This window comes from Gobio gobio, assembly GCF_949357685.1.
Source record: "Gobio gobio genome assembly, chromosome: 8".
Classification (NCBI taxonomy): domain Eukaryota; kingdom Metazoa; phylum Chordata; class Actinopteri; order Cypriniformes; family Gobionidae; genus Gobio; species Gobio gobio.
In genome coordinates this window covers 12,824,790-12,838,159 of record NC_137114.1, presented here as the reverse complement: position 1 = coordinate 12,838,159, position 13,370 = coordinate 12,824,790, and the positions used below count along the sequence as shown (strand labels likewise).

At 38.0% G+C, this 13,370-nt stretch overlaps 1 protein-coding gene across 1 annotated transcript in view; it reads left to right on the top strand.

Annotated features, from left to right (window-relative positions):
- The window catches only part of bace2 (beta-secretase 2), a 35,772-nt gene extending 24,896 nt beyond the window's left edge, over positions 1-10,876 (top strand). Inside the window, exons 4-9 of the mRNA XM_079824406.1 lie at positions 1,002-1,133; positions 4,770-4,904; positions 5,209-5,310; positions 5,454-5,603; positions 6,158-6,326; positions 9,340-10,876. Coding sequence (XP_079680532.1) covers positions 1,002-1,133; positions 4,770-4,904; positions 5,209-5,310; positions 5,454-5,603; positions 6,158-6,326; positions 9,340-9,581 — 930 coding nt within the window. The 3' untranslated portion in view covers positions 9,582-10,876. The remainder of the gene's footprint in view (positions 1-1,001; positions 1,134-4,769; positions 4,905-5,208; positions 5,311-5,453; positions 5,604-6,157; positions 6,327-9,339) is intronic.
- Positions 10,877-13,370: the final 2,494 nt, after the last annotated feature.

Genomic DNA, 13,370 nt, shown 5'->3' with positions numbered 1-13,370 from the left:
AATATACAATGGTAAATGATTATGGTAATTATTCAGATAGCGCTTTCTAGAGATGTTTGTCCGTTTACTGTAGAAACATGGCGGCACAAAATGGTGACTTCGCTGTAAGGAGATCCGCGGCGTATGTAGATAGAAATGGCTCATTCTAAGGTAATAAAAACATAACGGTTCATTATGTAAGGTCTTCATACACCACTGAAAACATATTTATGCATATTATATTGCATTTCTGTCAATAGATCCTCATAAATACTACACACTGCACCTTTAAGGGCTATTATTTGCCCCCTGGATATGATTTTTTTTTTTTTTTTATTGTGACATGAAACATTTTTTATGATAAATGATGACATACATGAATAAACATTAAAAATAATTAATAAATAAAATAAATTAAGGGACTAGAGTAACAATAATAGACAGGAATAATGCCAATTACATATAACAATATTGGTGACTAGGTTAGTCACAAAGTTTAACAATCAAATCCTACAGAAAAGCATTAGCAAAATATTTCCCATAGATATTTCTATCATCAGCATTAACATACTCATATAATGGAGATTGATGCATGTCATTTGAAACACAAAAGAACATCAGAACACAAAAGATCCCAGACCATTCTTGGTAAATTCTTATGCTCATCTCTGGAAAGAGGGGCCCGACACCCCAGAAATGCCTAGTTGCCACACATGACAATTTTTCTCAAATCCAAAGGCAAGCGATCTATAAATCGAGACCATAAATTCTGAAAGCTCTGTGCATTACCCCTAAACACAGCAGTCAGTCTCTCATGGGGCAAAACAGCAAATATCTCTCTATACCTGAGTGACAGAGGGGGGATATTACTTTTTAAGGAAATTATTGTGTCCTTGTCATCTTTTTTTTTATCAGTTAATTCTAAATACTAAACACATACTAGTTTGTATTTAGGCTATTAATATTATAAGATCTGAAAATACAAAGTTTTGTCGTGGCATTTTGTCTTTTTCTCCTCTCAGCCGGACCCATCAGTGGAGCCCTTCTTCAACTCTGTTGTGCGGCAGACTGGGATTCCAGATGTGTTTTCTCTCCAGATGTGTGGAGCAGGAGTCTCTGCCAGTGCTACAGCTGACCCAGCTGGTGGCAGCCTGGTGCGTACCGAATCTGAAGCAGTCTTACACAATCCAAATTAGTACAAAATTAATCCAACTACTAGGAGTGAACTGCTACAGTGTGTTCACCAATGTGTCCATCTTAAAGGGTTAGTTCACCCAAAAATGAAAATTCTGTCATTAATTACTTACCCTCATGTCGTTCGACACCCGTCAGACCTCCGTTCATCTTCGGAACACAAATGAAGATATTTTAGTGTAAATCTGATGGCTCTGAAAGGCCTCCATTGGCACAATGCACGGTTCACTTTCAAGACCCTTAAAAGGTACTAAAGATGTCGTAACAAAGTCCATCTCACTACAGTGGTTCTAAAATAACTTTATGAATCGGCGAGAATAGTTTTTGTGCGCAAAAAACCCTAAATAACGACTTACATAGTGATGACGATTTCAAAACACGGCATCATGAAGCTTCGAAGCGTTATGAATCAGTGAGTCGATTCAGTAGTTTGAATCGCCAAATTCATAACGCTTCGAAGCTTCATGAGGCCGTATTTTGAAATCGTCAACACTATGTAAGTCGTTATTTAGGGTTTTTTTGCGCACAAAAACTATTGTCGCCGATTCATAAAGTTATTTTAGAACCACTGTAGTGAGATGGACTTTGTAACAACGTCTTTAGTGCCTTTTAAGGGTCTTGAAAGTGAACCGTGCATTGAGCCAATGGAGGCCTTTCAGAGCCATCAGATTTCAACTAAAATATCTTCATTTGTGTCTGAAGATGAACGGAGGTCTGACGGGTGTCGAACGACATGAGGGTGAGTAATTAATGACAGAATTTTCATTTTTGGGTGAACTAACCCTTTAACAGGAAAACTATTTAATTTTCAAATATGGGATCTCTTAGACCTCAAACATAATTATGTAATATTTTTCATGGAAGATGTTTGAAGAAAGTTATGTTTTGTTTATAATCAGTTTCAATATTAAGTATCTGTAATTAATATTTATTAATTCAGTCACAGAACATTCTTTAAATAACTTGATCTATAAAAGAAATGTAATCATGTCTTCGGTCATATCACAAATAAAACATATATGGCAAGAGCAGTTTTAGTTTTGCCAACACTATATAACTTATTTTTCACTTTCTTTATTAGCATACTTTTTGTGGTATGTTTCTAAATTAGGAAAACTTATTATTTGTTAAAATATTAGACTGAAAAGTGTATTTAAACAAGGAGCAGCAGTCCCTATGGACAATTTGAACAAACCCATTTTCAACCAAAACTGAGACACTGATCAGCCTTGGTAAAACATTTGAGAACATTGTTATTAACAGGTAAAAAGGATTTTAGCCATACGAGTTCCTGCTCTCATAAATCAGATCTGTTAACACCTCTCAAGGACAGATGAGATTGGGTTTCTCAGCGCTACTCAAGAAGCATAATAGCTCAGTGCGTCTCTGTGTCTCACACCTCCATTGCCTCATATAGGATGGTGCGCCTCGTTAGTGAGAAGCTAATTAAGCTAAAGAGAGCCCCCTGCTGCCGGCACATTCTGTTAGCAATACGGGAGAGCTGGAAGAAGAGACGGCCACGTGTCCCGCAGAGAGGAGCAGATGGGAAGCGCGGTGGGGAGGGGTGTGTCCTGTGTCCACCGCTGAACAACGTCCAAAGCCTTCTGGAAATATTTGAATAGCCTCTTAATTAGATGCTATTTGCTGAAGACAAAGCGCCAAATCTAGTCAATTTTATTTTTTATTGTCTTAATTTGAATGTATTTTTTGCTTTATACAAGGACAAATAGATACTGTAGATCCATCATTATATTAGTGTTACTTAAGAAAGAGAACCTGCTGATTCAGATGAAAATAGTTCTGCCAGACTATTTTCTGTCAAAATAGTTTTTCCCTGTGTAAATGTTTTATTTATAAATAAATAAATAAATAAATATATTTATAACTATTATACTATTATTTTTTAAATAAAGCTGTATTTCATTTTAGAGTCAAGCCTAGGCCTCATGAAAGCAATTTTTTTAATTAAATTGGTGCCATCCGGTGGACACATTGAGCATATTTTTATCACGCAATAGCATATTTTTACCAATATAGTGGATCTTACGTTTTATGAATTAAAAAAAAAAATCGTAGCTTCATCGGAATGGTCCGAAACTTGGTGACTTTATTGGTACTTGGTATATGAACACCCAAAAGAATTGGGGACAGGATTTGAAAAGTCTAAGTGGTCGTAAAAAAAAATAGTCACACTCAGGACCTTCGGGTCAAAAATGATCCCCATAGGAAATTAATGGGAAATTCGTTTTTTGTGCATACAATCTACAATTCAGCCAGGATGCAGAAAAAAAGGACTCAACAGTGAAGGGGTGAATCTCTAAAACATCAAGAGTGCAAAACAGACAAAAAAAACTCACACACACACACACACTTATACACAGAAAAGCACACAACCACACAAATTAACGTGTGCCATTCCAAAAGCTAATTGTGTTTTTGTGTGTGTGAGTTTTTTTGTCTGTTTTGCACTCTTGATGTTTTAGCGATTCACCCCTTCACTGTTGAGTCCTTTTTTCTGCATCCTGGCTGATTTGTAGATTGTATGCACAATAAAACTATGTAGTTTCATATTTTTGCCAATTTCTCATTCATTTCCTATGGGGGTCATTTTTGACCCAAAGACCCTGAGTGTGACAATTTTTTTTTTACGACCACTTAGACTTTTCAAATCCTGTCCCCAATTTTTGTGTGTGTTCATTACCACCCACTGCAACTTATACCAACAACGGAAATAAGCGCAGTTACAATAGCAAAATATATGGGAGAGAGTGTTGCTATAATGTGACTATATTGTATTGCAATTGGTAGCACTTCAAAGTCAATACCGAATCCAAACTAGTTAGCACAGTATTTGTAATAGAAAGAATATAATGACAAAATCTGGTTATGGTTACACTTAAATTTGTCACAAAATAGATGTATGAGATGATAAAAACTTATACCATGGTGCTCTGGGATAGAAAGAGAGGGAGAGGAAGTGTAGAGAGAAAGAGACAAAGAGAAGAAGAGAGCAAAGAAGAAAAGAGCCAAAGACCAGTCCCCAAGAAGAGAGAGCCAGAGCAGAACAATCTTCTTTTATCCTTTTCCTGACCATGTGCCTGAAACCCTCGCAAATTCAAACGAACCAATCAAATAATTACATCTTCCCCAACTGTACTAAAGGTGTGACACATTTTGGCCTACAGGCCTTCAACATCTCTTTTTCTTTAGCATTTCCAAATGGCCCTTCTGGTAAGAAAGATGGGTGTTGAAAACAGTAAAGCAAATGTCTTTGTTCACTTTCAAATATCTTTGATTATTTTCAATCCTACACTGGTTTTATCCAATGTTCAGATTTCTGTTCTCGAAATGTGTGTATATTTAATTCGATAATGCCTCATTTGCATATTTAAACATACCATTTCAGAAAACTTGCAATATAAAACAATTGTCTTAATGTACTGTAGGTGAATAGGAGTTCCCCAGTTGATTCGTGTCTTGTCTTCATTTAGATCAAGTGTATCCATTGTCAATATCTTGGAAGATTTGTACTATAAACAATAGAAAGATGATATGCCTCAGATGACATGCTTCAATGTCTTTGTGTTGCGTTTCAGATCATGGGAGGAGTTGAGCCAACCTTGTACCGGGGTTCAGTTTGGTACACGCCGGTCCTGGAAGAGTGGTACTATCAAGTGGAAGTCTTGAAGCTTGAAGTTGGAGACCAAAATTTAAACTTAGATTGCAAAGAGGTACATGACACAGCCTAGCCCTAAAAATAAAGTCAATTCAAGCAGAAAATCTAGTCCATCCTTTTAGATGGAGATAAGGGGAAAAACAATGATTATTTGACCTTGTGTTGCAACTGGAATTGGTCCAAGGGTGAGCTGAAATTGTTCCTTTAAAGGCTGCCAGTGGAGGAACTACAGCATTCGATGATTCAAAAAGAATGTAGTGATCTAGTTTATGAAATCCTGAGCAAAGCAGAGCAAGTATCACTCTTTGTTTGATGGAGGCCTTGATTGATCTCTCTCTCCCTTTGGTCATTTTGTTCAGTACAACTCGGATAAAGCCATTGTGGATAGCGGGACGACTCTACTGCGGCTTCCTGGAAATGTGTTTAGTGCTGTGGTGGAGGCTATTATGCAAACATCATTGGTATGACCTTACTTTTTGGCAAATTATTTACTTCAGAAACAATCTTTTTATGTATTTTAAGGGGTTCAATCTTCAGTCTATTCTAAAACCACTCCTCAGGTACAATTGATTGGATGCAACTCTGCTTTCTCCTGCTCTCGTAGATTGAGGATTTCTCTGCTGGATTTTTTGACGGCACCAAGCTTGCATGTTGGATGAGAGGAGAATCGCCATGGAGGCTTTTTCCGAAACTCTCAATCTACCTCAGAGCCACGAACACCAGCCAGTCCTTCCGCATCACCATCCACCCTCAGGTCAGGACTATCCCTTAGAGAAACATGGAACGGCCTTAGTGTCGTTTGGATTGGGGTTATTAGCATTAGCTACATTTTTGTTAAATGAAATAAAAATGTAAAATTCAGTTAGTTGCCAAGGCAAGGCATTTCTAATATGTTAGTTTAAGTTGAAGCACTAACATTACTAACTGGAAATAAAATAACTATAACAACTAAAACTTAAAATAAATTAAATCTTAATCTTTATATTTAAAAAAGAAAACTGAAGTATAAAAATAAAAGCCCTTTCAAAATATTAATAACTCTAATAGTATATAAATACTACTAAAATTACATTGGTTTGGAGCTGTCAATATTCAGGATTTTTTGGGGATAATCTCTTACCAAACATTTGTCTTTACTGGTGGAGGGTTTGTGTCTGTTTCTGTCTTAAAATGCAGCGTTGGTTGAATTACTGTGGTCAGCTCCCCAATGGTGGGGAAAAGGGCTCCCATGGGCCTTAGAATCGTCCTGAACCTGAAGATTGTACATACCTCACAGACTTCTTTTAACATCAGTTTTTGTCTCTGCAGCTGTTCGTCCAGCCAGTCACAGATATTGACGGCACATTGGACTGTTTCCGTTTCGGAATCTCCCCTTCAGCCAACGGCTTAGTCATTGGAGCCACTGTGATGGAGGGCTTCTACGTCATCTTTGACCGTGCACAAAAGAGAGTGGGCTTTGCTGTCAGCACATGTGCAGGTAGGTGGGTCACTAGTAGACACAGGGGTTTGGGAGTCTCAAAGATGTGCTCAGGGGGTGTCACAGCTGCATTTAGGATAAGCTGTCTTCTACGAGACAATTTCAAGTGTTAAAGAGAGCAAAGGGAGAGTAGGGCAGGGGTCTAATCTAGAGTGATCTAGCACCCAGTGGGCCATTGAAGTGTTTATCCTTAGACAATACGGCAGGCAAATACTTTTTTGTGTTTGGATTAGCCTTTAATGCTGCTAATTTTAGTCCTTTATATGCAGTTTTTGCTTAAATAGAGCACTACAGGGATGACATGTTTTTGTAGGAAAAAACCTGGAAACAAGTGTGCATTTTAGCACTTCTGGTTCCATTGTCCTGAAGTCAATGTTTTTTTGTTTTGTTAAATGGCTGAAATAAGGTCTGTGGTGAACAGAAGCGTTTTATTATATGACATAAAATACATCAGTAGTGGCTAAATGGGACTACAGTGGTTATCGGGGACATTAACTCTTTCCCCGCCATTGGCAGAATTTTTCCGTCATTTATGAGACAATGCTTTCCAACCATTGACACAATTGTCCAGTTTTCCATGTTTATATGGTAGGGGGCGATATTACACATCTTCTGAAAGAGTACAGAATCACCAGATCAAAACACAGGAAAAAAGTGATAAAAGCATTGCCTATGCATGTTGTAGTCTTTGAAGAGAGATGGGGGGAAATGGTTTATAAGCAGAGGCTTTGTTCTTTCTTTTAATATATTGCATGTTGAGATATTCATACAACAATATGGGGGCCATGAAAGTTTTGTGAAAATGATCAAAAAAAACGCTGCCGGTGGCTGACAACTTTTCTAAAAAATGCTGGCGGGAAAATAGTTAAATGTCATCACACCAAACATAAAAAAACATCTACTCACTTGTCCGCTTTTCACAGCCTCTTTGTGTTTATAAGCACACACTTACATCTAGCTTTTAACTTCTGACGATTGTATTTAGTTTTATATATTTCAAAATTCATAAAAGTTGTTAGTTTATGAAGACTATCGTGATGAACAAAATATGTAAGAATCATAAGCTTTTGTTGGTCACTGAGCTTATTTTCTCCAATAATCCAAAAGCCCATGGAAAAATCCTATTGAGTTTTTGCCAAGTGAAACAGGGTGAAGCAAACTTCCAGGTTGGCCTCCAAAAATACGCCAAGTAACTTAATTGTAAAGCTCAAAGTATAGTTAATTATTTTTTACGTGTACGTTAGTATACACATACAGCCTTTCAAAGTATACTCCAAAAACTCAAAACACATCTCCAGGCTGAGCATTCAGAAAAAATGGGCTATACAGTGCATCCGGAAAGTATTCATAGCGCTTCACTTTTTCCACATTTCATGATGTTACAGTCTTATTCCAAATTTTTTTAAATTCATAATTTTCCTCAAAATTCTACAAACAATACCTCATAATGACAATGTGAAAAAAGTTTGTTTGAAATCTTTGCAAATTTATAATAAAAAAAAATTATAATTCACATTTACATAAGTATTCACAGCCTTTGCTCGATACTTTGTTGAAGCACCTTTGGCACCAATTAGAGCCTCAAGTCTTTTTGAGTATGATACTACAAGTTTGGCACACCTATTTTTGGGCAGTTTCTCCCATTTTTCTTTGCAGGACCTCTCAAGCTTCATCAGGTTGGATGGGGAGCGTTGGTGCACAGCCATTTTCAGATCTCTCCAGAGATGTTCAATAAGGTTCAAGTCTGGGCCACTCAAGTACATTCACAGAGTTGTCCTGTAGCTCCTCCTTTGTTATCTTGGCTGTGTGCTTAGGGTCGTTGTCCTGTTGGAAAAGGAAGCCCCAGTCTGAGGTCCAGAGTGCTCTGGAGCAGGTTTTCATCAAGGATGTCTTTGTACATTGCTGCATTCATCTCAGGTCTTGCTGCGAAAAACATCCCCACAGCATGATGCTGCCACCACCATGCTTCACTGTAGGGATGGTATTGGCCAGGTGATGAGCGGTGCCTGGTTTCCTATTCAGGCCAAAGAGTTCAATCTTGGACTCTCAGAGCATGAGAAACAAAAACCTCTGTTCTAATGAAACATTCATGTGCCTTTTGGCAAACTCCAGGTGGGCTGTCATGTGCCGTCTGGCCACTCTACCATACAGGCCTGATTGGTGGAGTTCTGCAGAGATGGTTGTTCTTCTAGAAGGTTCTCCTCTCTCCTCAGAGAAACGCTGGAGCTCTATCAGAGTGAATATCGGGTTCTTGGTCTCCTCCCTAACTAAGGCCCTTCTCCCCCGATCGCTCAGTTTGGTCAGGCGGCCAGCTCTAGGAAGAGTCTTGGTGGTTACAAACTTCTTCCATTTACGGATGATGGAGGCCACTGTGCTCATTGGGAATGCTGCAGACATTTTTCTGTACCCTTCCCCAGATCTGTGCCTTGATACAATCCTGTCTCTGAGGTCTCCTGGCTTGGTTTGTGCTCTGACATGAACTGTTAACTGTGGGACCTTATATAGACAGGTGTGTGCCTTTCCAAATCATGTCCAATCAACTGAATTTACAACAGGTGGACTCCAATCAAGTTGTAGAAACATCTCAAGGATGATCAGTGGATGAAACAGGAGCACCTGAGCTCAATTTTTAGTGTGTAATGGCAAACTTCTTTCAGGTTGTCATTATGGGGTACTGAGAAAAGGTTCAGAATTTAATCCATTTTGGAATAAGGCTGTAACATAACAAAATGTGGAAAAAGTGAAGCTCTGTGAATACTTTCCAGATATATATGACGAAATTCACTTCACGCACATCCTAGCACAGTGGTTCCCAACCGTGGACCTCACAAAGGACAGCCCTGGTTGGGAACCACTCTCCTAGCGTGCATGTAAAAACTGAAGTATACTTTGTATTAACTGTTCAAAATGGCCCCTGAACACCGCTTGGCTAGTGGCCCCCAGGAATATTTTGTAAGTGCAGCTATCTTTGTTATGGTTCTTTTTGTTTATACCTCTCCTGTCCTTCAAACAGAAAATGGCGGGGTACCATTTGCAGAGATCGCAGGGCCTTTCCCAGCTGAGGGTGTAGCATCAGACTGCACAAGCGGCGTATCTCTTAGGGAGCCTATGATGTGGGTGATCGCATACGCTCTGATGGGCATTTGTGCAGTGGTTCTGATCATACTCCTCATCTTGCTCATACTGCCCTGCCGATGCCACGGAGACGGCGAGATTACGGACGAGTCCTCACTAGTGCGGCATCGCATCAAGTGACGTCAGGCGTCGATGGAAGACGAGGAGACACCAACTCAGCTAAACAGGGAAGGGAACTCAGGGCAGGTAACAGGGGTGAACAAGGTCACGGATTCCTCTTTGTCTGGGTGGAACATTTCTTGACACTTGTGGACATTTACGGTAGATTTTTAAGTAGGACAAAACTACTGAAGGAATCATGATTATACATGTGACTTTTTAATAAAAAAATCAGAAATAAAAGTGCCAAAATATGAGTATCAAGAATCAGTGGAGCATCAACATTACGCTATACTTCACTTCTAAATATGCTGCTCTTTTTATTCTCAGAATTCAATATAATTGTGTCAATAAAGCTACTGTAAATCAGCAATGGTCTCTCAAGGGCCCAAATGAGGTTCATGGTCCAATGAAGTAAAGTACTGTATATGTACTGTTCACATCTAGAGGCTTTGGCTTCCTTTTAGATGCGGTGATTTGAGAGGAATAATTCACTGAAAAATGAAATTTGTCAATGTACTCACCTTGATATTGTTTGAAACCTTTGTAATGAAGATGTTTGGCAGAAAAGTATGCTGCTCTTTTTCGTACAATGAAAGTAAATGGGGAGAGGGATGCTGTTGAGTTCAAAAATGGGATTGTGTTCATTCAAATTTGATTTGTTGATTAATTCCCTCAGATTAAAAATGTCTTTAATTTCTGATCTGGGTGTTTAAGAAGGACTGGCAAAAGAGCCAGACTCCTTGACATGTGCTGTCTTTATTGGCTTGTATGCTTTGTGTAATTGATTTTGGATTTATCTTTTGTTTCCTATTTTTTTAATGTACATGTGTAGTTATACCTGGCAAATAAATAGTTGGACTGGAATCTTGTGAAATTATTATTTCTAGTAGATTATAGGGCTTTTCACACTTAAAATAATCAAGCCAATTATTATATGACTTAGTAAGTTGTATGTACATGACTAAAAGGAATTACTGTAAAGTTATGGTGGGTGAGATCGTGAAGCTGGTGTGAGACTACGACCCTATAATTCAGGCTATGTGAATACACCGAATCAAATATCTGAAATAATGGTCAATATTTAGTGAGAATCTCAGTCTAATTCTAGTTTATCTAAAGAGTCTCTTAAGAGTTGGATAAAATATTTTTTTTTTAGGAATTTGTATGATTTTTTCAATAGATTTTTGTTGCACATAAAAACATACAGGAAGCTCTGTACGATTCCATTGTTGGGTCAGTTTCTTTGGGTTCATCCCCATTCATTGTATGGAAAAGAGCAGCATAAACATTCACTAAACATCACAAGATCTCACATAAGAAAGAAAACCATGCAAATCTGTGAAGATGGGCTGGAAAAACCTGGGCCTTGAGTTTTCCCAAAGTCTTAACTGACGTATACATGTGATATGTGATTAAGGGCCAGATTTACTAACCGCTTACATCAGCACAAACCCTCTTAAAAAACTACTGTCAGGATTTACTAAAGACACGCAGTGAAAAATTAGCTACCTTCTTGCTTATGCATTTGTAGGAGTTTCCCTTTAAGACGCAACAAACCGAGTCCGCACTTTCGTGACGTAACGCCGTTTTGACTGTTGGGTAGACGTCTGCTGCGGAGCTCGCCCCAGCAAAAGTGCGCATCGAGGGCATATCTGCCACAACCTTCTTGCAAGCAACCTTCTGGATCCTAAAATGACAAATGGGACATCGCACCTGATTATCATCGGCTTTGCTTCGTTGCAACTAGGGCTGCGCAATATATCGAAATATCGCAAATGTACATATCGCAAGGGTACGCAATTTCTGAATGATTTTAAAAGGCTACTTCAACATTGTGAAAAGTGTATGTTTTAGGTTGAGGCATATAGCAGAGAATAGACTGAGCACACGACTGTTACTTATGTGACTTGATTGACGTTAAAAAGAGTTATTAAACGCAATAACTTGCAAAAAAACAACTCTTTGCAGTCTCGCGCTGTCTGACACACACCGAAACGTGCGCACAAGCCATTCTTTTTTCGTGTCTTGTTTCACACTCGAACTGTCAAATACACACACAGTTATGTCAAAATGGCTGTCTTGATGAGTATTCATGCAAACACTGTCGGTTATGCTTTAAGTGAAAGATATCAGTTGGGGAAAGAAATAGATTTTACTAGGGCTGTCAAAAGATTAATCGCGATTAATCGCATCCAAAATAAAAGTTTGTGTTTACATAATATATGTGTGTGTACTCTGTTAATTATTATTTATATATAAATACACACACATTCATGTATATATTTAAGAAATATTTGCATGTATATACATTTATATAATCTATAATATATATAAATATAAATGTTTTGTATATAAAAATTATATTTTTTTCTTAAATATATACATGCTTGTGTGTGTATTTTATATATAAATAATAATTAACAGAGTACACACACATATATTATGTAAACACAAACTTTTATTTTGGATGCGATTAATCTTTTGACAGCCCTAGATTTTACACACTTAATGCGATATTCGATACGTTATTGCTTTATTTAACAAGGATATTGCATATCGCATTTTTCTTCAATATCGCACAGCCCTAGTTGCAACCCTACGCAACTTTGGTCATTATGGAAATGAACTGTGTTCTTTAATGTGCGCATTGTTAGTAGACTCACCCGCAGAACTTTACACTCTCATCTGCACTTTTATGGAATTGCAGTCTCTGTTTAGTAAATCTGGCCCTTAATTATTTAAATTTAATTGATTAAAATAATTGTATTATACATGTTTATTGCCAATTAATGATTATTTATTATTAAAATTTATTTTTAATGTAGTCATTTCTGCTCACTACCGCAGAAAGGTCCAGACAGATTTAAATCGGATTGCTTTAGTCTGGAGATTTCGAAAGGTAATTGGAATAAATGCAAATGTACAAAAGATTCTACTATGCCTCGATTCTTTCATTAGTGTTGTGAGTTCAGTCCAGGAAATGCTGCACGCTGCCAAAAAAATCCAGGTCAGACTCCATTGAAAAGATTTTCCATCATTTATGACACAACGCTTCCCTGCCATTGACAAGTTGTTCCTGCAATCCATGTTTTCACTGTTATAAGATAGGGGGCGCTGTTACGGATCTTCTGAAATAGTACAGCATCTCCAGATCCAGAAACAAGTGAAGATGATCTGCGTAAACGAGCTTACGCACAAGAAGTTGAATAGAAGTTGCATACGCACAAGTAAGCTAACCTGATCATCAAACATTCAACAGCATATGAATCAAAGCTGCCTGACGTAACGCAGCGTAATGTTAATGCTGCCGATGGCTGGCAACTTTTTTTGAAAATGCTGGCAGAGAGTTAAGTAATATGTAATAATTTGGCAGGTGATGGTAACATAGTAGTAGCAGAACCGAACTGGTACCCCAAAGTTTGTTTGTTTTTAGGACTTTCCAGTATTGCACTTTATTCCTCACAACCAGGGTTTGAGGTGGGACTACTTGTTTGTCTTGCCAAAAAGAAGTGAAACCTGATTTATTTTAAAGGGTTAGCTCTCCCAAAAATGAAAATGCTGTCATTAATTCCTTCCCCTCATGTCGTTCCAAACCCGTAAGACCTTCGTTCATCTTCAGAACACAAATGAAGATTTTTCTGATCAAATCTGAGAGCTCTCTGACCCCTCCATAGACAGCAATTTAATCAACACTTTCAAGGTGCAGAAAGGTAGTACAGACATTGATAAAATAGTCCATGTGACTCCAGTGGTTCAACCTTAATGTTATGGGAATATTTTTGTTTGTTTTCTGTGCAAAAAAGTAGT